General features: G+C 42.3%; 1 protein-coding gene across 4 annotated transcripts in view; it reads right to left on the bottom strand.

The window, feature by feature from the left end:
• HIVEP1 (human immunodeficiency virus type I enhancer binding protein 1) overlaps positions 1 to 22579 on the bottom strand; it is a 128201-nt gene that overhangs the window by 23525 nt on the left and 82097 nt on the right. For all 4 annotated transcript variants that reach the window (XM_014940963.1, XM_014940962.1, XM_014940964.1 and 1 more), the window contains 3 exons: positions 9577 to 15530; positions 3447 to 3580; positions 1896 to 2071 (listed from right to left, as the gene is read on the bottom strand). In XM_014940963.1, the coding sequence (XP_014796449.1) occupies positions 1896 to 2071; positions 3447 to 3580; positions 9577 to 15530 (6264 nt within the window). The remainder of the gene's footprint in view (positions 1 to 1895; positions 2072 to 3446; positions 3581 to 9576; positions 15531 to 22579) is intronic.

The following is a 22579-nucleotide window of genomic DNA, read 5'->3' as shown; positions in this document are numbered from 1 at the left end:
TTCATGAAGTTCTTTATTGAGATAAAACAGAATAGGATAGAAATCCTAGATAATGACGTATTTTGCATTGGTGTAAAAGATCCCTCGTTTGTTTATGGCAAAGTATAAAAAAGGCCGATTCAGTCTTCAAAGTCATGTTGAAAGAAAACTACTGCGTGAAACTAAAGGTCGTATCTTTCAGCTCTATTAGTATTTAATGGATTCTATTTTTAGTGTAATCACTTTCACTGCTGACCTAAACAGATTAATTTTATTCAAAATCAGAGCGTGAACATATTCTATCCAAATCTCAAAAGTGAATGCAAAGCTGCTGAGAGATCCCACAGGCTGCTCTCCCCTTCTCCTTTGAAAAAAAATTATGGCAAATATCATCAAGAAAAGGTTGAGTACATCAGAGGTCTGTAAATGATGATATTTGTGAAGTGTATATTACTACAAGTAACTGCTCATTTATTTAAATTTCCTATTGTCTCTCAAAAACCTTTTTCTTTGAGGCATTCAAACGGAAAAAATTCCAGTGGGTGAAATGGTGACCCTTCCATAGTTTTGGAATGCTTTATTCTTCCTTTGAAATGAAGCTAGGATACACCCCAAATTTTCAAGTAATTGTTATGAAGCTATATAACTATATTGACTCACAAATAGCATATTTCCCTGTTTTATATGCTACATGAAGTTACCGGCCACACCGCCCTTTCATGAAGGGTGGTTTACCAAACATCTAGCACCCAACTGCATGACTGACTCTGCCAGCTGTAATGGCAACTGCTGGGCACAGCAACTGCAGAAGAGAACTGTATCTGCTACAACTGAAACCAGGGAGAACTTCAAATGGGCAGAACACTTCATTCTCTGAGCTTGGCCAGCACGCCTGCTCTGCAAAAACCATAATTGGAATTTATTGGGTTCGCACTCTGACATTTCATCTTAAAGGCAACAAGATGACCCAGCGTGTCAGGATGCAGTGATAGGTTTTGACACACCTAAAGAATACCCAACCCACTTCCTGCAGCACTGGGTTATTTTTTGTGATGTGTAGTCTCAAACCCACTAAAAAGACAAATGTTTCTGAGGTTACAGCTGGGGAGGATTATTGCTAAATGATGTTCAAAGCCAAGAACAATTTTACTGCTTAGAATCTTTTTGCTGAAACTATTTTGGCTGTGAACTTCTCCTGTCTGTTTCACTTGCTTTGAGTCCTGGACCCACTACTGTTTAATATACCACCTGCTTAAGCTAGGGTGCATTAAAGTATCTGGTGTAACAGGTTTTCATGGAATCATGGAATTGTCAGAGTTGGAAGGGACCTCTAGAGATCATCTGGTCCAACTCCCCTGCTAAAGCAGGAACGCCTGGAGCACATCACTCAGGTGATGTTTTGAAAAGTAGGGGTCCCTCTTTGGGTCTTAGAAGGTCAAGTGGAAAATGCACCTTGTCCTTCAAGGGTATATAAAACATTTTAATATAGTAGTTTAATGAAAGCCAACTTCTTTCCCCGAGACACCAGTTGAGTGCCAACAGGAGTACAACATATGCCGATGTCGTACCTCCAAAAGCTCACTGCTAGGCACCTAAAATTCTGCATTCCCATCCCAACCATGGATAAGCAGCCAACCAGCTCACTTCACCTAACTTTCATCTTACTCCCACATGATTTTCCTCTTCCACTCTCTTTTTCTCCTACCTACTGTGGCATGCTGCATAGTTCATTTATATAAAGATGTGATTATCTGAATAAACATACAGAAGACAAAGGACAAGAAGTAAGAAACTACAAATATTTGAAGCATTAGAAAATAAAACTCCACAGAGAGGCAACTCCTTTAGCTTATGAACAGCCAAACGTGAGAAGAAAAGAAAAGGGGGAAAAAATGCACACAGAAAAGTGCACCTACCTTTAGTTTTGAAGGAAAAGTTGCAGTAATTGCAATGGTAAGGACGGACATCGGTATGTGTGCGAATATGCTTCTTCAGCATGCTGGGCTTCTTGCAACGTATCCCACATTCCTCACAGATGTACTTCCCTCTGCCTCTCCCCCGAACATACACATAGTCTTCATTTGATTTGTACCTGGTGACAGTACCATCAGAGAGTAAGGCAATTAGTTGTAAAGGGGAAAATTATTCTAGTTAGAAACCACAACCTGCCAGAATTTTAAAAATTATACATAAAAATGGATGACTGACAAAACTAATCATGCTCTTTTTCTGTTCAACTTACACATTTATTTGTTCAACTCACATCTAGATTTTTCACTGGGTAATCAGGGACTTGTTTAGGAATGATGGCACATCTTTTTTAATAAAGGTACCGTTTGACACTAGACATTTCAAGATTTCAAATTTCCTCTTCACAACACAGGAACATACTTTTTTAAAGCGTCAGTTCTTGGAAGCGGGTTTGGGCACTGTGAGGGAGCTTTAACAGAGCACCTCTGAGGCTCTGCGTTGGATGCAGAAAAGGAACAACATTAGTTACGACAGTGGGAAAGCCTTTAAAATTCCCTGTCAATGTGCTCTGGACTCAGCCTGCTGGGACTGTCTCTAGATGGAAAAAATTGTTCAGATTCAATTCCATCCATCGTATCTCTGCTCAAGGGTGGTAAAGGTTGTGCTTCAGCTTTTGTGACCTGCTCCCTGCAACGTTTGGATCAGAGCAGAGACACACAGAAAAGTTTTACCTGGGCAGCTGGTAATGGCTTAACTGCTGGCCTAGACTGGATTCAAACTGGGAAACAATAAATGGAAAGCCCTAGAGCCCGGCACCAATTACAGGAATAATAAAATACACACCATTTGTGCTCAAAATTTTTAGAAGTGTCACTGGCACTTTTCCACTAAAAAAAAATAATCTGTTTTATAAGATGTTGTACATGGCACAACACTGTGGCTAAAGCAACTGTTATTCATATCAGGCAACCAATTTAGAGTATTACAGTGCATGGATGAGGGCTCTCAGTAAATATTTCCATGGCACTTCTCAAACCAGGAGTTCTCCAGTCTGTCTATGCCACAGCGAACTGCCAGAGACTGTACTGCAGCCTGCTGCTTAGCCCCTGGGCTACATCCTCTCTGGCTACAGTCACACAACCTTATTGCAGAACAGGTATTATTTATCACTTAAGAGAAATATAGGAACAGAATTTACATCTATGGCTGTATCTACTGCCTTTACTGCTGATTAATGTTAGTTCTTTGGAAAAAAAAAAAAAAGAATTGCACTGCCTACTGCTCTTTATTTCACTACCCCCTCCTGTAACTCTCATGGCTCCATGCTTCTGATGACTTTCCATTTTTCTTGGAAACATAAACCAACATCCACAGACCACAGTAAGGGAACTGTTGTTTAAAATAAATCAAACAGGAAGCAACATCTCTGCAAAGTCTAGAATCAAGGAAAAAAATATCTTCATAACAATATCCAGTATACAAAGTACAATACTTGCCCTCCATCAAATATTTTAACTCTTCTTGGTTCAGTTTTGACAAAGGAGTTCTCTTTATCATGCTCAGTGCTTGATTCAGAGTTTTCCTTATTGCTGAATTCAGCTGCAGTCAATTTTTTTCTGTTTAACGCTCGCTGAAAGAAAATGAGATATGCATATCATTAGAATTAGTATCTTTCATATGCCATTCAAACCTGTAAGTTATGATGAATAAAAGCAGCATGGAAGCCACAATTATAATAACTGATTTTTAAAAAATGTTAAGATACATGAAATGAAATATCTTTTGCTAAACTTCTTCCCTGCTATGCATTGAATATTTGTGGGCTGGCAAATTGACATGGAGACTATGGCACTGTGGGGAACCAGGAGTGCTTTGAATTTACAGTAGGAGATGCCTCTTCTTCAGGGAAGGTGAAGGTGACATCTCTTGGCTCACAGGTAGCCCTTCTACAGAGAGAAGATGACTGCTCCCAATCTGCTGAGGTTTTAAACAGGGGCTCCAAAACCCTCCCAGGGCAGGACTCCACACTTAACTCCCACTGCCAGACAAAATTACAAGAAAAAGCATACCAGTTGTCTAGCAGAACAAAAATACATTTCTTCATTTCCCCTGATTATTAATTAAGGAACTTTTTTTTTAAAGGAGGATGAGTTCCCCCAACATTTGCCAATTAAAATCTACTCCTTCCAAGTCTAGGATATTTATAAAATGGGCAACAATGAAGGAATGATCCAATTAGCCTGCAATTATTGCTGCTGTATTTATAAACTGTTCTACCCACGTAGCTGGCACGCTTATCGCATTTGCTCATATTGATAAGTGAATAAAATGACAAGAGAAAAAAAGTCTGGCCTTGTGTTTTCTACGCATTATAAAATTTAATGCTGCAAGTTTGTGAATTCTTGGCAAGAGGAATGACTTCACTGGCTGACTTAAAATGACCAATAAATTACACTGGTGGTCACGTATATCAAAGGGCGACATCATTTTGGCACCCGGTCCTTGCCCACAGTCCTCCACGTGGCTGATGAGGAATTAACAGAGATCAGAGGAAAAGCATCTTCCTGTTCGATTCAAAGCCCCAGGAATCCACACAGGCTGCAAGCACTACTCCAGTCCCTGCTCTGATTGATTTGGGCTGGATTTTCAAATAGCTGAGCAGTTCTACCGAAGCAGACACGACAGCTCTGCCTGTGTGTAGGAAGAACGAAATTTCACCCTGCATGTTTTAGCGGCATTCACACAAGGTGAAAGATGTTCTGGATGAGACACATCAGACGCGGGGCCTGCTCTAGTAATTGCAACCCAACCATGCTGTAGTGCCTCTACACTACTTGGCACGTGAACTGCTTTTGTTTCCACCGCAAACAAGGAGTAACAAGCCGACATTTATAATTTAACAACGAAAAGAGTAGTGGAAAATACAGAATATGTGTACTAAATCCAAAACCACATAAATATTCCCAACAGCTGGATTAATGCAATCTTTAGGTGCCTGATCTTTCAATCTTAAATACTAAGTATTCTTTCCAGATTTAATTTTCAAGACCGAAAAGACAAAGGAAAAAGATCGCAGAAGTATTTGGCTTATGTTGTTATCTAAGCTATGGTGAGACTGCATTATAATATATTGTATATTCACAAGAGCTCCTAGAGTGCACAAACGAACACAAGACCAAACACCTCTGGATTCCACACCCCCGCTTTTGTTAACACAAATGTTTATGTACAGAGATAAGATAGTAATTTGAACACCTATGTTAGACTATCTGCCTCCCACTTATGTACTTTAATTTACTGGTTATATGCTATTTTAGCAGTTGTTTCAGTGTCTTAAACATGCAAAATGCTGCTCTCACAGAGATGCTCTAATAGAAACACCGAGCTTCCGTCACAGAAATCTACAAAAAAGATCACTGATAATGAAAAAAACCAGCCTTTCTAGCTTTTATGGAAAATACCAAATTGCTCCTGAGAAGAAGCTGGGTCCTCTGTAAATTTTAAAGAACAGCCAGTCTCTAAGAAGCACGGGTTTGTTGTGTGGAAATCCTTTCATGTACCTCACCTAAAATCCCTCCAAAACCCCACACGTACTGGTGAAAAGGGTAAAAAAATGGCAGTGCTTTAAAATGTTCCTCTCCACGATTACTTATGCCTTCGGTTTCTAACATAGTCTTCTCTCTCTTTTCTCATAGAGACAAGGAACATGATTCATTTCTACTTTACTCGTTTTGCTCCAATTTAACTCCACTGTCTTCAATTACTGGTATGAAACTGGAAAAAACCCTGCTCTTAGGGCTGCCTAGAGACCGGAGTTCAATAGATACTTCTGGTACTTTACAACATCCCTTGGAAAAAAAACATGCTCGCAGCCTGAATCATCAAAGTTATAAATTTCAGATTTTAATATTCATTAAACACTTTTCCCATTGGCACATAGCCACTTGAGGAAAATGTTTTTAATATCTTTAAACTTTTACTAGTTTACACATAAAAATCTTCTGCATTTAACTGCTTTCCAGTGGTGAGCTGGACTGTTGTGGCACATCATCCAAGAAAGGAAAGCATTCCAGTTAGGAGAAACTTTCCATTCTTCAGCCTATTCTTGCCTGAAAATCTTCACCCTGGAATGCTGCACACATTACTGATTTGCTTCAGAGACGGAAGCCAAGATCAATGTGGGGGCTTAAGAAAGGGTTCTTGATACACCACCAGTGATTTCAGGTGAGGAAAACTGGTGAAAAATAATAATAAAGAAAACAATAAAATAAAAAAACTTAAGGGGATAAAATAAGCCTTTTCCATACAGGTGAACCTCCTGTTACATTTTAACGTGCTGTACTCATTCCAGGAGCTTCTTTCGCAATAACATTTTGTGGTTTGTCCTCTGAATCACTGGAACGTGGCAACTTCACCTATTGCCTCTGTGCAGCCAATTGTGAAGAGCAAACAAAGTCCCGGGGTTCCTTATTGTTTGCATTTCGTTCACGTGTCTCTTCATTTCCCAGGGCGTCTATTGTTGAAGGAACCGCCTTGTTTGGTGGCAGTGATTAGCAGAGGTTCTGCAGCAGCATGAGGTCTCTCTAAACATGACTTGGTTCTGGGGGCAAACCCAGGAACAGTTCAGGAAGTCTCTTTATCTCGGTGAGATCAGCAGTTAAAGCCCCATAAGCAGAATGCGCCAAAGCACTCTGGAAAGGGCTACAGCTAAGAGAGGAGGTGAGGCACAAGAGTGCTGCATTTTTGTTATTATTTTTAAATTGCATTATAGTAGCACTTAAAGCTCTCCCTCAGGTCAGGGTGAAAATGTGCAAACCACTTGAGCAAACACAACCCCCAGAGACTTGCAGTCTGAACTGCGGCTCCCAGGGGAACTCAGGACTCTGCTGTGCTTTTAAGAGGGAAATCAACCAATTTTTTTTTGAGAATTATTTGCCAATCCGTTTGTTGGCTTCGCTGTTTGGGTTTTTTTTCTTTTTTTTTCAATATCCAAAAGGACCTCCAATGTTCTCCATCCTCAGTCTCGACCAGAAAAAACAGAATCACTGGGCATGAATCGAATGAGGAATGTCAGATTTTGCTTTCTTTAAACATGGCTTCCCTGAGGAGGTTTCCGAGTTGGCATCGGTTTTATTCCATTACCAGGTCTAGCTGGAGACTGGTAATACAAAGGTACATTGTAACACCATCAGCATCATCAGCCTGGAAAGCGGCTGAAATCCTGCTGCCCGAGTCATTAAAAGGGAAAGCAGACAAACTCTGGAGGTGTTAGGTCGTATCAGGTCTTTGAAATTTTTAATTTCTGCCATCCTATACCTTGCTCATACAATCTGAGAAGCCAATTAAACTTTAATTGGTGCTTTCGTGCTGCACTTTCTTCCTTCATAATGGCTCGGAGTAAAACCTGTAAATCAGCCGCAAGCAGAGCTTAAGAACTCTTCATTTTCCCCGTGCTCGTGTGCTTCATTCAAAACGTCAGCAAGACAGACTGAAGAAAGATTAGTAACTGTGGTTCTTTTGTGGCAGAAGCACTGTAAATGTACCTGACAGCTGCCTATTACGGCATTTAAGTGCTCCTGGAGTGTTTAAAAGGGTGCTGTCAAAATATTTTTCAAAATATTATTATCCATTATTTATATTCTAAACAGAATTTGTTTGTAGACAAAATTTGCTGCTCAAGAGGCAGGCAGCAGCTTTGTTATCAGAGATTTTCTTCTGATACACTGTTCTTTAAAAATAAAACAAACATGAGTCAACGACACAACTGATGTGAGACTTGCCTTATAAAGAATCGCTCGAGTATGTAGAATTAAAAAAGCTAAGTCTTTGAATCCTGGTTGTTTTTTTTTTTAATTTAGCACTATTTAAGTGCAACATCTCATTAAGTGTATGAGGGAGCGGGCTGAAAAAGGTAGTATGAGTTTAATCAAAAGGTGGCACGCTAATATGGAACCAAGAACTCATTTCAGTTCTAACACTAAGCCAGCAGCCTGTATGGATTTTCTGCAGATAGTTTTGAGTTTTGACCCCCAATAGAAATGTTAGCAAAGACCCCCACTGATTTCAGAAGGACCAGGTTTAACTCTGACGCTCTTTTGGCCTGAGGGATTTCAGCTTATCTTCTCGACTCCCCCTGTAATTCTGAACCTATTTCTTCCTCTTACATAGAGTTTCTCATCCTATTGCTCTTTTCCCCACTGACGACCCTGTATCTTGGCAAAACGTTGAGCAAACACAGAAACATGCCGGGGTGACTGCTGACAGCAACAGCCTGTGTCACTCGGCATCCACAGAAATACACCCCTTTTCCCAAGGCTGTGTCTGCCTCCTCTAGAGTGACTGGGGCCCTACACACCCCAGTTCCCAGCTCAATACCCACAAAGTTTTGCTGCTGGCAGGCTGCAGGATTAGGACAAGTTACAAGTGCATTTACCCACCCCCAAAAAATGATTTCTGTGTCCTGAAGGACTCTGGAGAAAGGGAGGTCCATGGCTAACGCCCTGCTTTTTGCCAGCTCCGGAGAAGTTCAGCATCACGCACAGGGCGTACACAGCAAAGGGGAAAGGAGAAGGTGCGAAACCATACGCTGCACACCCAGGCTCTCTTCAGAAAGCCTTACAGCTTCACTAGGTGGGACAATAAAAGCAAGTACCAGATCCATTGAATAGGCACAGCCACCTCTTGCTGTACCACGATCCATTGAATAGGCACAGCCACCTCTTGCCGTACCACAGAGCAGAGAGCATCCTGTGCCCATTCACAGAGGTGGTTAGGTTACTAAGAAAGGCCAAATCCAGTGCAAACCAGCACAGCTTTGGTCCCGCACACAACAAAACCACTGGGTGAGCGAAATCCTGATCACACGTGTGCAGCCCCGAGACAGGGAAGGAAATAACAAGTGACTGTGCTGCTCTTCAACGTCTGACTCTGGAGTGATGCAGTGTTGTACGTGGGTCACCAACATGGCCCGCAGTACGTTCCACTGCGCAAGATTTAACGTCATCTGCGGAGCCCTATCCATCCAAGAAGTTGTCAGTGTTTTTACGGCAGCTGTAATTTTGTTTTAAACTTGGCTATTTTTGTCATTATTTCACACCACCGATTAACCCAGGTGGGAGAAAGGGAAGCAGTTCACTGCTCACACTTAGACGATCAGCGATGGCGAGAAATATTTCCATGGCGTATCCATGGACACCTGTTCAGGCTGAGCACTTTTTTATAACAGAAAATACCAGCTGATTTTTTAAGGCAAAATATGCAATTATGATCTTAAATTAACCTCTTTTAAGTTAAAAGTGTTTAAAAAAAATATTTATATCAGAACTATTTTTATTCTACTCTTTGCATTTTAAAAATAGCCAAACACATTCCTGCCACGATAAACACTTCATAAACAGATTTAAACCCAGGAACTAATTTCCATGAAAAGCAATAAATCCTTATGAACAGGTTTCTTAATGGAATTACTTAAGATATTTTTAGCAGTTTGATCCAGCATAACTAAAACAAATAAGCACATAGACTATACATGTCAGGCATTCTACATTCTCTAAAATATGAACAAGCATGATTTGCAAAGCAAACGCTCTGTAAACGATCAGCAAACATCGAGAATAGCTTAAGTACCTTGGTTAAGCTGTTCTTCCACTTGCTTGAATAGACCAATACATCGGATCTGGGGTGAGTAGTTCTGGCTTGAGTGTACAGAGGTTTTTCAACTTTTTGTTTTGAATTGAGGAGGGAGAGAGCTACCTTTGTCGACAAACCAAGTGGATTGGGATTGTTGGGACTAATGGTCCAGGTAGAATAGGCTGAGATCTTCTGATCGTTTTGCAGCAGGTGCAATGGTTTTCTCTTCAAGAGATAACACCAGGTGAAACTCGTTGAGGTCTTGAGGCTTGGGAACGACAACCTCTGGATTTCTCCTGCGTTCATCGCAGCCAGTGTAGCTACAGGCTTTGCTTGGCCCTGGCTACTGATGTGCTTGCTCTCATTACTGTTACTTGGGGACCTTCTTTCTTGGCTGCTGCTTACAGCCTTGAGAAGGGAACTCTGATTATTCACGGGAGACAATTCGGATGGTTTTCTAACTGCAAACACTGGCGATGCTGAAGACTTAAGGTCTTCAGATTCTGGTGACTCCTTTAGGGCTTCTGAAGCCCCAGTGTCAGAGGAATGACGGTCAGGCAACAGCAGGTCTGAAGTACCAGCTTTGCTGCTTTTTTCATGCTGTGTAACACCATCAGGATCTAAGAGGTGATTTTCAAGGGGCTCTGTGGTGCAAACCTGTCTTACCAAAACTGGTTTCTTTTGCTTACTGGTAGGGTCATTAGATCTAACGTTCAGTGAATGCAGTGGTCTGGCATCTGTCATGCAGGCAGCTCCACTCTCATCTTTGACTCGTTTCTGCTGTTTTTCCATGGCAATGTCCAAACTGTTGGCTGGGGAAAGCATTCGTTTACTTGAAGCTGTAGCTTCTTGTTGAGGGAAGAGTCCACTAACTGGCACTTTCTGTATAATATTCAAAGAGCTTGACAAAGGTGAATTTCTGGTTCCGCTTTCTGGTAGGGAATTTTCAAATTCAAATGAATTTGGCAAAGTCCTCTGATGATCTTTGTGAGATTTTGGCAGCTGAGTTTTGCCTTCAAGTGTTGGCACTGTCGCGACATTTGTTTTGCAAACAGATTGATTTACCTGATCCTGGGTCACTAGAATGTGAGGGAGGGGTGTAACAGTCGCAAAGCCATAGGAGGGCACGCTGCTGTGAATACGGACGGGAACCACAAAAGGAGGAATCGGATGTATCTGACTGCTGCAGTTATTAGGGACAATCTGCTTTAGAGGAGGCACGGAGTATGGGTTAGACATGTCAGACAGTTTAGTCTGCAATTCAAAGGAGGATGCATTTTGGTCCACCCCAACTTGACCTGGAACTGTCTGAGTCGATGAAGTATTTTTTAGCATTTTAGAAGAGTATGGCTGACCTATATGTAATGTTTTTACTTGAAGTTGATACTTCGGAGCAAAACAATCCTTCTTTTCATCGGGATGACCGGAAAGTGTGTATGTGCTCGCTTGTGTCCCGTGGGCTGACGTTTTAGTAGACGTCTGGGAAGGCTGATGTGTGGAGGATGGCTGTCCTTGATTATTCAACACGTGATCTAGAGGCTGCTGAACCGAAGACAGGCTAACAGGATTACAATTCTGCATTGCCGAGGGAGGCCTGGAGTGAGTCTGTGAATGCTGAGTGCTTGATGGAAACTCCACGGAAGAAGTGCCGGAGGTCTGCAGCCTGTGCGACGGCACTGCGGGCACGTCTGCGGCATGAGCCGTCTGAAATGAGGAAGTCGATTTAACTTGAGGCTGATGACTTTCTGGAGCGATATTTAAAGATATCTGTCTTACAAATGGCCCCCTCCTCCTTTCTAGTAGAGGCACATGTCCAGTAACTCCATTTGCAGATGACACTTTCGGAGCAGCTATCTCTACGAGTGAGGCAGGTTTGGAGGGAGACATGCTTCCACAGTCAAAAGACTTACTCCTGTAGTCCACAACCTCCATGGACGGCTGCGTGCAGCTGATCTGCTCTGAGGCGGCACGTCTCATTTCCCGGTAATGAGGGCCGGGCACAGCCAGCGCGTGGGAGCCAGCGGGAATCATGAGGAACTCTGATGACTTACTAACGAGCTCTGCTTTGGGGGGGTTCTCAGCCTTCGAAGTTTCATCTTTATCGAGTGAAGCCGAGAAGCTGGAGGCATGAGACAAGCTACTCTCCCGACTGAGGCTTCTGGAAAGCGTGGAGTCGACGCTCGATTCGGCGGACGAATGCTCCATTTCAGCCAAGCGAATTCTTTTCTTCTTGGGTGGAAGCTTTTCTGTTGGCAATTTTGACAGCGTTTCGCTGCGCTGTGGCCAATTAAACCTCTCCGTCTTTTCCTGATCGCTGCATTGGTTCTCCTGTTCCCTGTCAGGTTCTTCTGTGACCAGTATTTCAGGAACCTGGATGTTATGCTGGCGAACAAGCCTCGATGGCTGAAGCGGTGCGCTTCTCTCATTGGAAACCATTTGGCTTCCCTGAACTTCCCCTCGAAGCGCTTCAGACGACAGGGGTTGATGATGCTGGGGAGCATTGACATGAGAATGTCTGTCCTCTTGGATGACAACTGTATTCACAGTGCGGTGCTTTGCAACCTTGTTGGACTCTTGAGAAGAAACTGGTGATACTCGTTCAAATGACTCTGATTTCTCAAACGAGCTGTTTCTGCTCAGGGAATTGGTGTGCTGTATTACTGAAATGCCAGTCCCTTGTCTTTTCAACTCCACCTTTTCCTGCACGGCTGAGCTTGCCTGCTTTTCAATGAGCGGAGCCATCTTTGGCTCGGGAGTCTGATCTGTGCCTCGAGCCACAAGCTGAATTTGGGAACTTTGAAGCAGAAGGTTGCTTGGCTGTTGTGATCCTACCACTGTTGTCGCACTGTGTTTTGACAGACTGGAGGAATTAACTGGCTTGCTTTGGCCTTCTGTGTTTTTTGATGGTACGCTCGTATCATTTTGCTGTGGGTCATCATCATCACCAACACTTTTCATTTTTCTTCTTTTTCTTATCTGAGGTGTCTGCTCCCAGACGCCAGTTGAAGTAGTAACTCTGTAGTGTAGAATCTGAGGCTGTGTACTGTTCGGAACAGTTTTATGCTCAGGCTCTCGGATTGCTGCTTTAGTTTTAGGTCCATGCAACTCGGAACAATAAAATTTCTTGTGGTTTTCAAAATTTTCCAGTTTTCTATATCGGTTTCTGCAGGTTTCACACTCAAACATTGTTCCTCGCACCTGAGGGGACTTCTTTGTTTTTTCTAAATTTGATCCCTGTGCTAGGGACTTGCTCCTTTGCAACAAAGATTCATTTGACACATTACACCCCAGATAACTTTCTTCTACAGATCGTGCTGGTCCAAGAACTTGGCTTTCACCCGTAGAAGAATCTTCTATTGCTGCCTGTCTAACAAGGGTCCGAGGATGTCCACCTTGGTTCAGTGGAGTAGCAGGTCCTGATACAAAAACATCATCATATAAAGAGCCAATTTTATCATCAAACGACTGACTTCCTCGAAGGGGATGAGAGGAAGGTATCACATTTGGAGGTACTGCTGAGTAACTGGTAGTAGGCATGGAATTGCTTCGTGTTATAGGTAAACAGTCAAGGGACGGTACAGAAAGAAGAAAAACTTGCTTTGATTTCTCAGTGGGTGTGAAAGGAGACTTTGGTATATCAGAACTTGAGCTAGTTCTTCTTCCCATGGGCTTTAAATCAAACTGGAAAGAGTCTTTAAATATGTAGGATTTTGGTGAATCTATGCTGCCTCTTCTCGAAAGAGATGTTCTTCTTGGTTTCACACTATCCAACTGTTTGTCATCCACAACAGCTTCATTATCAGAAATTAACTTTGAGATACGCTCCTCAAGGGTTTTGGTTGCCATGGGAGGCCGCATTTGGCCAGAAAGAATCATATTTTTTTCGGCACAAACAGTTTGTACCACTGATGCTACAACGCCACTTGCTCGTGGCACACAGGGCAGGTTTTTATTTGGATCTTTCTCAGAGGTCAACAAAGCCCTTACGAAAGGAGCTGGTGGGCTCATCGTTTGATCGGCACTTTCAGAACGAGAGAAATAACCAGAATCAGTACTACCTAAACTTCTAGGGCTCAAAAGACATTTTCCTTGCTGATCTTGGGAACCATCGGTTGCCTGTTGTCTCTGGAGCTGAGCATGCGCTGCCCCGACTGCAGATCCCAGCTGCTCCTCCAATTGGCCCGTTTCTACTTTCTGGTGCTGCTTTATGTCATTCTCCTTGTACGAGGCTGTATGTGTTAAATTTGACTGAAGAGTTGTCACTTTAAAATCTCCTTTCCTCTGTGCTGCAGCAAGCTCAGGTGCTGGCTCTGTTACTTTTGGGCTATCGGCCCTTAACGGAGAAACATTTACAGGATGAACCACTACTTTTGGTAAAGCTGCCCTTACTTGAGGTTCTGTATCATGTAATGAAGAGTCACCTGGGATGCAATCTGGGTTGCTTAATGGAATAGGGCTTTCTTTCCGCAACGTTTCTGCACTCGAAATGACTTTCACTATTTGCGTAGGTTCCAGTTCTTGGTCATCTTGTCTTTCATCAGCAGTGCCTTCATCTTCACTTTCACCACTTTCTTCCGCATCTGAATGAATGCTAAGTGCTTTGTCCGAGTCATGAGATAAGAAGAGGCCACTCGAATCTGGTTGTAGGACAAGTCCAAGTTTGATAGCATGTGCATGAGATTTTTTGTGCTTGTACAGATTGCTTTTGGTTTTAAACGAAAACCCACACGTCACACAAGGATAGGGTCGCTCTCCAGTATGGGACCGGATGTGCTTTTGGAGAACACTGGGCTTGGCACAGGCCCGATTGCAATACTCACAGACGTATTTCCCTAGCTTTTTAGGCTTCTGGTCTTTCAGGAGGTTACATATTTGTTCTACACCATGGTTTACAACTGATGCTATCTGGGCTGAATTATACATGGGACCTATAGACAAGTGTGTTGAACTCGATGTGCTAATTGACAAAGGCGAAGACGAACTAGCTACCAACTGGCTTTGCGGAAAAACCTGAGTTACAGTGGAAGATGAGGTGTGAACGACAGACGAAGTTACTGCTATGCTGTACATCTGCTGCACCTTGGGGCTTTCTTGACTCTGCTGCTGCACCAGCTGTCTCGTGAAACTTGGACACATAACAACCTGGTGATTTTGTTGACCGGTTTTTGTAATAAGGTCTTGTGAGTGAGAAACTGACTGGCCTTGTGCTTGTCCAGTTTTGGTGGTTGTTGCTACATGCACATTGTTTAGCGCACACGGGTAGTAGTGAGGTCCAGCTGCAAACTCACGCTGTGACAAAGCAGACTGATTTTGGACGCTCATCGTATTGGAGGTGAGACTAGAAGAGGTGCTTACAGTTTTATTTGGTCTCAGTTTCTCTATCTGCATCCCGTAAGGGGGGCACTCTTGTGCTAAGGTGTTCAGTTCAGGCTCCATAGCTTTTAGTAAGACATCGAATGCAGTACGTGTACATGGGGATGATGTACTGCAATCAGCAAAGTTAATACATTCATTACTGTCAGTCTTTGTTTTACTCGATGAGGAGTTTGATAGAGACTTCTTCTCTGGTGAGCTCAGTTGGTTTGCATCAGGATCCTCCGCTGCCTGTTTACCCAAATCTAAGGACTGATGTGTCAGTGCAAGCTTTGTCTGCGTGGATGTCTCAGATTTGGTTGTTTCAGCACTCGTCTCGCTGCTGAGCGCCCCCCCGTTTTGTTTGGTGCACTGATTCCCATTTTGCACGGGTGAGTGATCCTGTGCCGCGGCGCGTTCGGAGGCATCCGGCAGAGCTTTTAGCAGCGAAGGGTCTACATTTTGCTTAACCTTGGTTTCGGCAGGGCTCCTCAAAGGCGATTTTGGTATTTTTTTTAGATGGTTTTCAGTCACAATCTTTTTTCTTTTCACACCCTTAATTGTATCTTGGGTTCCTCTAGTACCAGCATCAGTGATTTCTGTTAAAACACAAAGAGAATAAAAAAGAATATTAAAACTGGATAATGCAGTATATTTTTATTTATACCATGTTATCATCTCTAAATTTCAAGAGCAAGTCCTGGGGCAACAAGACTGTCCATTTCTCCAACCTCCAATATTTTTTTTAACAGTAATTGTATCTTAGTGAAGATCTATTTAGTTTTCATCTAAAAGAGCAATGCTTTCTAACTGATGCTGTAAGACATTACAAAACTAATTCACTATAGGAAAAGCCTCAAAGAAAATGTAAGAAAAGAAAACCTACTGAAAGAATATTTAAGCATTTATAGCAACTCCTTTTCAGATAAAGTAAAAAGAAACCTCTCTTTTGCACTTGTTTAAAAATTCAAATCATTGTAGCAGGAAAATGAAGAACCAAGAAACAAATCTGTTTTCAAGTCGTGTTTGTCACTTTTTCCATCTATATGTTGCAGTAGTCAAGGAATGAAGACAACTTCCTCATGGTTATATTTGTAAGTAGATTTATCATGGAAATGGCACAACCACCCACACCATCTGTCAAATACTGTATTTCAGACTTCAATTACTGAACTTCAATAGCATTTCAGATGAGCAACTACTGTGGATGAATAAAATCAGTCACACTTAAATGATTTTCTATTTGTGCATCATGAAACAAAATAAACTAAATTTGAATTATTTCATTACTAGCTACACTTGTTGCTGATTTTAAGCAGGTATGCACGCAGAGTTTCAGGGGTGTGATGAAAAGCAAATGAACTGGAATATTATTCAGCAGAATAATTTTGTAGCAAGTACTTATATTTGTACGGAGTCCAATTTCTATAACAAAAAAATACATATAGACTGAATTTCGGCATTGATACTTACAAGCTTATTTTTTAAATAGATACCTGATGTTACTCACCTTTGTTTACCTCAACAGTGAGATAATTACTCTGATAGTTAATTATTTTTTTTTTTTTAAATTTCTTTCCTAACATCCACTCAGACATAGCCAACTGCCTCAGCTACCACCACCGGTAGTGCAGAGGAAGCCAAATATTAAATGGATGTAAATCCATTTTCTTAAGCTTTTACAACTCATTCATTAGCCCGTTAGCCAAAACCGTATTTGTCCGATTGCCAACATTCAAAGCAAAGGAAGAACCCGACGTGACTAGAGGACTGATGCCTCTGAAAAGGTGGGAAGCATGACTGAGTAACTCCACGCAGTAGGTTTACCTGCACGTACAGGTACCGGCAACAGAGCCTGACGTGCACTTCTAGGTAAAGAACAGCCTTCAGACAACGCATAAAGGGACAAATTTCTCACAGTCAACTTGACAAGAAGCGAAGTGGAGAAAGCACAGACTTCCCAGTACCCATCAAGCCTACAGCCCCCTTTGAGTGGCACGAGGACCGTCCTCTTGCAGAAACACCATCTGGCTTCTATACCGTGCTGGGAGGAAAGCCAATGCATAGAGTGCGTCTGACAAGAGATACTGGAGCTGATGAATCCAGGGTGCAACTCCTGCTCCATGCACAGGAAATCCAGGCAATGCCTAAAGCTTGCCCAGCAGAAGAAAATGCAAAGTGACCAGTAGGAAAAGAAAGACGTTACATTTTCTCCATGCCAAAGCATAACCCCACTGAGATGCGTGCTGATGTCAGACATTTGGAAGTTCAAAGTCCCATTTCCAGCTTGATGCCAACTTAATGTACACGTATACTCATTTAGGGTGAATGGATATTCAGGAGATTTCCTTGGAAACTGAAAGATTAAAGACTACACATCACATATAACGCATTGCAAACGTGGAAGTTCTGGAGAACCTGACCTATTCCTCTCACAGCCCAACTAGAGGAAATTTAACTGTGAAGACTAGGAGACCCTTTTGTCACGTTCTGCAGTCCCATAAAAGAGACATTAGGATCCCTTGCTGGAACTACTGGCTTCGAATCCTGGTTATGGGGATTTCGTGCTCCTCTTGTACATCCAGAAAGATATTTCTGCTGTAATTGTTCACTTAGCCTTAAAATGAACTTTACATTTATTGCTTTACCACCAAAAACCTATTCAGATTAGACTGGATTTAACATATTCAAAGCTGAGCAGCCCTCCATCACAATGTTTTGTCCTTCCTGTTGCTCCACAATTAAACAAGCGGCTTACGCTAATAAGTTATCATCAATATGGTGATTTCTTTACAATTCATAGCCTAGTGCAACTGTTTTTACTTCAAGAACAACAAACAACAATTTTAGGCAAATCAAAGAGAAAATAACAAGGTGATTATATAAAAGGGTGCTTTTAGCCATGGTTTGGTGATCTCTCTGAAGCATGGCCACGTTAATTGAGCGTAAGTAATTGGGTTCCTTTTATGCACACGCTGTAGCTTTTATCCCGTCACAATCACGCCTCCACAGCGATCACACTGCCGGTGCCTGTACCCCAGCGCGACGGGAAGAGCTGGGCAGATCACACAGAGCTAGGAGAAGATAAGAGCACCAGGAATTGCCAACATCCAAGCAGACAAACGTACACAAAAAGACAAGGGTGTTTCATACTGCAGTAATTGAACAAACAAACAATGTGCCGCTTCCTGATGCCTCAGAATATGAAACAACTGACATTCCTGGCTTTCAACCAGCTCAGAGGAACAAGCATACCCAGCCTGCACCGTGCTACTGAACTGGAAGCCGATACAGCTGAACGATGTCATGTGGCTTAAAGAAAGTAAAAATGTATCTCTAATCTACTGATCAAGCAATTAAAAATATAAATTCATTATGAATTCAAGATCAGAATTTTCCATGATCTATTTTACCGCTTTACTTTTTGAACACGGTTTTAAAATGTACTTTCTTGACAATGGCTTTACATGGCTTAACAACAGTTTATGTCCTGTGCTCTACTTTACTCCTGGATAATTTAGAAATCCTTTTATTAATGGAAATATTCACCTTATGTTTGCTAACAACCAGATTTCTAGCATATTTGGGAAAAAAAAGGAATCCCTGACAACTTGGTATCACTTATTTTTAGCTTTTTCTTCCTAGCTTCCTTTCTAGCATATTTGGGAAAAAAAAGGAATCCCTGACAACTTGATTTCACTTATTTTTAGCTTTTTCTTCCTTTTGTATCAGCCTTCCTCATGTATTCCCAGTTTATGCTGAAGATATTCCATTTCATGTTTGTTAATCTGCAGCTACGTGCTTGCACAAAGATCGACTGCATCAATATTTCCAGAGGCAACAACAAAACCGGCGGAAAGCACCAGTCCCAGAATGCTAAACGCTCCTCTGCCTTTCAGAGGAGACAAACTTTCGGGAGCATGATGACTTGCCAGGGCCCTGTAGCCACATTCAAGCTGACACTGAACAAAGCGAATGTAAAAACATCCTCATGTGAAGAGAAAATATGAAGTTGATCCACTTTTCTTTCTCTCCCTGCCACCCCATGCACTCTGCCCACCTCCCTCTGCAGTCACAAAGCCCTTCTCATCCTTCAGTGGTAACTCCCCTTTCTCCTCAGGTGGTGAAGTGGTGGTGTTGAGAAGTGCTGTCACCTCTATCAGGTGGCTGAAAAGTACCTTTTTCATAAGCTGTATTACATCAAACAGGATTGAGTGACCCAGCCCAAGAGGAGAGGTAACTACACCATTGTGCTCAGCACCTCACTTTCCACATCCCAGGGACACCGGGGCATCTCCTTCACGCCCTCCTGCTTGGCTTTCTTCTGCTTTGCCATCAGGACTCTCTGTTTAATTCCTCTGCTTCAGCATGAATTCTGCACTCAAAACATGACAAGAAAAACTGATGTTTCTAAACATGACTGTGTTCACCTATAATTTCTCTGCTGCACTTTGCACAGGAAATAGAGCAAAAGAACACAAGTGTGATGGTGTAGATAGCAATCAGGGAGAGTAACTCGCGCAGCAAATAAAGGAAAGGTATAAGCGATCTAATTTTTTCTTCCGTACCATTCACTGGTGAACTAGACAGTGTCTTGACAAAATGATCTCAATGGTTTTGTTTAAGTAACTTTCAGAACTGCCTGTCTCAAAGCCTACGTGTTATTATAACACCCACTCTCTTTCTCTCCCTTCTAACAGAGCTACGTGCTTGTACTTAAAAAGAAGGAAGAGAATAAGAGGGAACCGAAGCAAGGCACCAAGCTCCCTCCCCAGTGCTACCCTGTGAAACGTGGAGCAAGCAACCAATACCTGCCCCTACAGTGCAAAAAGCAGCATAATTTTAATCTTGTGTCTTCACTTTATGTTGCAGAATTTTAAAAAAAACCACAAACAATCACTGTAGACCTACACACAGAGACCAGATTTTCAAATCCAAGGGCCTAAACCTTAGCTCCTAAATTTGTACTTTGCTCCCAGGACACTGCAAGTAAGATCACGCCTCTTCTGAAAGTGTTCAAATACAAATTGATGTCTTAAAGCTAAAAGGTTACTCTGACACCTAACAATGGTAGGGATTCAAAGGTGGAAGGCTTTTCAAAAGAGAGAGACCATTACTAAGGATCTAATTCTGATTAAAGCTAAGCTTCCCATTGTCTTTAGATATTCAACATTCTCTTATTCTTTACATCCGATACTTACGTAATTTTGATTTGACCGAAACTATTGAAAGTACTCATGAATCACCCCGCTAGGTCTGTTTCCATGAATAAGTAAAGAACGCAATTATGAGATAAAGAAATAAGTCTTGCCAGCAAATATAAGGCCACCAGAACTTACATTAAATGTAGCAGGGAATAACTAAACTTTCATTTGTTATTAAATTAGCTCTTTGGCTGCATACTGCCTTCTACATGCTAAGTACAGCCATAAATAAAAGGAAAAAAAACCCCAAACAACCTCCCCTGATTACATAAACCACATACACAATTATGAAAATGTTCATAGTCAACAAGTCAACAGAAAGACTTCAACAAGATTAACCCAAGTGCTGTGCCTAATTTTAAGCACAAATAGAGAGGATTTGAAAGTCAGTCTGCAACAATTTCAATGGTTTTATTTCAGGTGCCTAACTTCAGACTTCTTGAGTTGGCCACGTGGCCAACGGCCTGTTTCAGAGGTCAGGAGGCAAGTCTAAGAATTTGGGGTGCTCCAAGACAGCAGCGATATTTGAAAACCTCTGTCAGTAGGCTTAATCTACACTAAAGAACTTTTATTGCTGAAAACACCAGTCCAAACGTGTCCTTAAAAACCACTTGATCTGTACATAAATCACAATGTGCCATTAATTAATGGAAGAAGGGTGAGGGGTGAGCTTTGACATTCAAAGGCTAAAGCAGTCTGATAGGGATTGGATCAAGTGTTCATCTTTTGTTCTTATCAGCAAATACAGGACCATTCCATAAAGCATTGATAAAGAAAGTATAGTTTCATGATTTCATACTGCCTGTAAACATATGATTATTTTTCTTGGAGTTTCTAATAGACATCACTAAGCTCTGGGTTGATATGTGACCCATCATAGGCATTGTATGGGCTGTCAGCAAGAGAGACATTCCCCAATTCTCTTTTTTAAGGGTCATTTCACACCAGGTTTTCATACTGGAAAGACTACTGTATTAGCATAATTTCTCATTATTAACCAAAATAGCAAAAGTTCTACGAACACAACCTCCAGGAAAGGTGCACCTGTGTTAATATGTGGCAGCAGCCCTCATTTGTGTAGTGCCATTAACCTCAATAACTGCATACATATTTGTAAAGTCAAATTAAATTTTAATGCTCTCTACCATCACACCCTGGTGAGCCCATAAAATCAGTGTATCTCAAGTTCATCTATTAAAGGCAATTGTAGAGAAAATGTATATTGATATATACACTAAGAAATCATACCCAGTACCTCTACAGCTAAGTAAATTTCCCAAATTCAAAAATTAGTATTTTGTAACATCCATCACAAGATAATTCAGGTGCGAAGACACCTCAGCAAATTTATAGTCCAACCTCCTGCTCAAATCGGTGCCAGTGATGGGATCAGACCAGGGTCCCTAGGGCTTTGTCCAGTAGGGTCTTGGAAACCTCCAAGGAGAAAGTCTACACAGCCTCTGTAAGCAACATCTTCCACTCCTTGACTGTCCTCATGGAGAACAAGCCAGTCCGTGCCTCTCTTGTTTCAACTTATTCCTACTGCCTCTCATCTTCCCACCGTACTTCCTTGTGAAGAGCCTGACTCCATCTTCAGGATAACCTCCCTCCATCTTCAGGATAACCTCCCTCTGCAAAAAACACCTCTTCTCAAGGCTGAGTGAGCCCCAGTCCCTCAACTTCTCCTTACAGGTGAAGTGCTCCAGCCCTGATGGTTATGCTGTCCCAATGCTGAACTCACTCCAGGCTTCTGATGTTCCTCCTGCATTGTGGGGCCCAAAACTGGACACAGTATCTAAAACATTGTCTAAGGATTGCTGAGTAGGGGAAGATAATCCCTTCCCTTGATCTCCTGTTTGTACTTTCATTTGTACAGCCCAGGATGTGGCCTCCCTTGCTGCCAGCTGTGCTGCTGGCTCATGCCCAGCTCACTGCCCACCATACCACCATGGGCTATTTGACAGAGCGGCTCCCTGGTCAAGTCAATCCCCAGCTGGTCTCACTGCAGGGGTTCCTCCCGTCCAGGTGCAGGGATTTGCACTTGTATCTGTTGAAACCAGGCTGGGGAAGATAATCCCTTCCCTTGATCTCCTGGCTGTACTTTCATTCATACAGCCCAGGATGTGGCCTCCCTTGCTGCCAGCTGTGCTGCTGGCTCATGCCCAGCTCACTGCCCACCATACCACCATGGGCTATTTGACAGAGCGGCTCCCTGGTCAAGTCAATCCCCAGCTGGTCTCACTGCAGGGGTTCCTCCCGTCCAGGTGCAGGGATTTGCACTTGTATCTGTTGAAACCAGGCTTATTACTCCTCTGGTTGTCCACCTATCCAGACCTGAAACCAGGCTTATTACTCCTCTGGTTGTCCACCTATCCACCTAACACCCTAACTTGGACACAAGAATATAGTGACAGTGTCAAAAGCCTTGTTAAGGTAACAAATAA

Source organism: Calidris pugnax, unplaced genomic scaffold, assembly GCF_001431845.1.
Source record: "Calidris pugnax isolate Ruff unplaced genomic scaffold, ASM143184v1 scaffold8, whole genome shotgun sequence".
In the NCBI taxonomy this organism is placed as follows: domain Eukaryota; kingdom Metazoa; phylum Chordata; class Aves; order Charadriiformes; family Scolopacidae; genus Calidris; species Calidris pugnax.
Note: the sequence above shows the minus strand (reverse complement) of the source record. Positions and strands in the feature narration are given on the sequence as shown.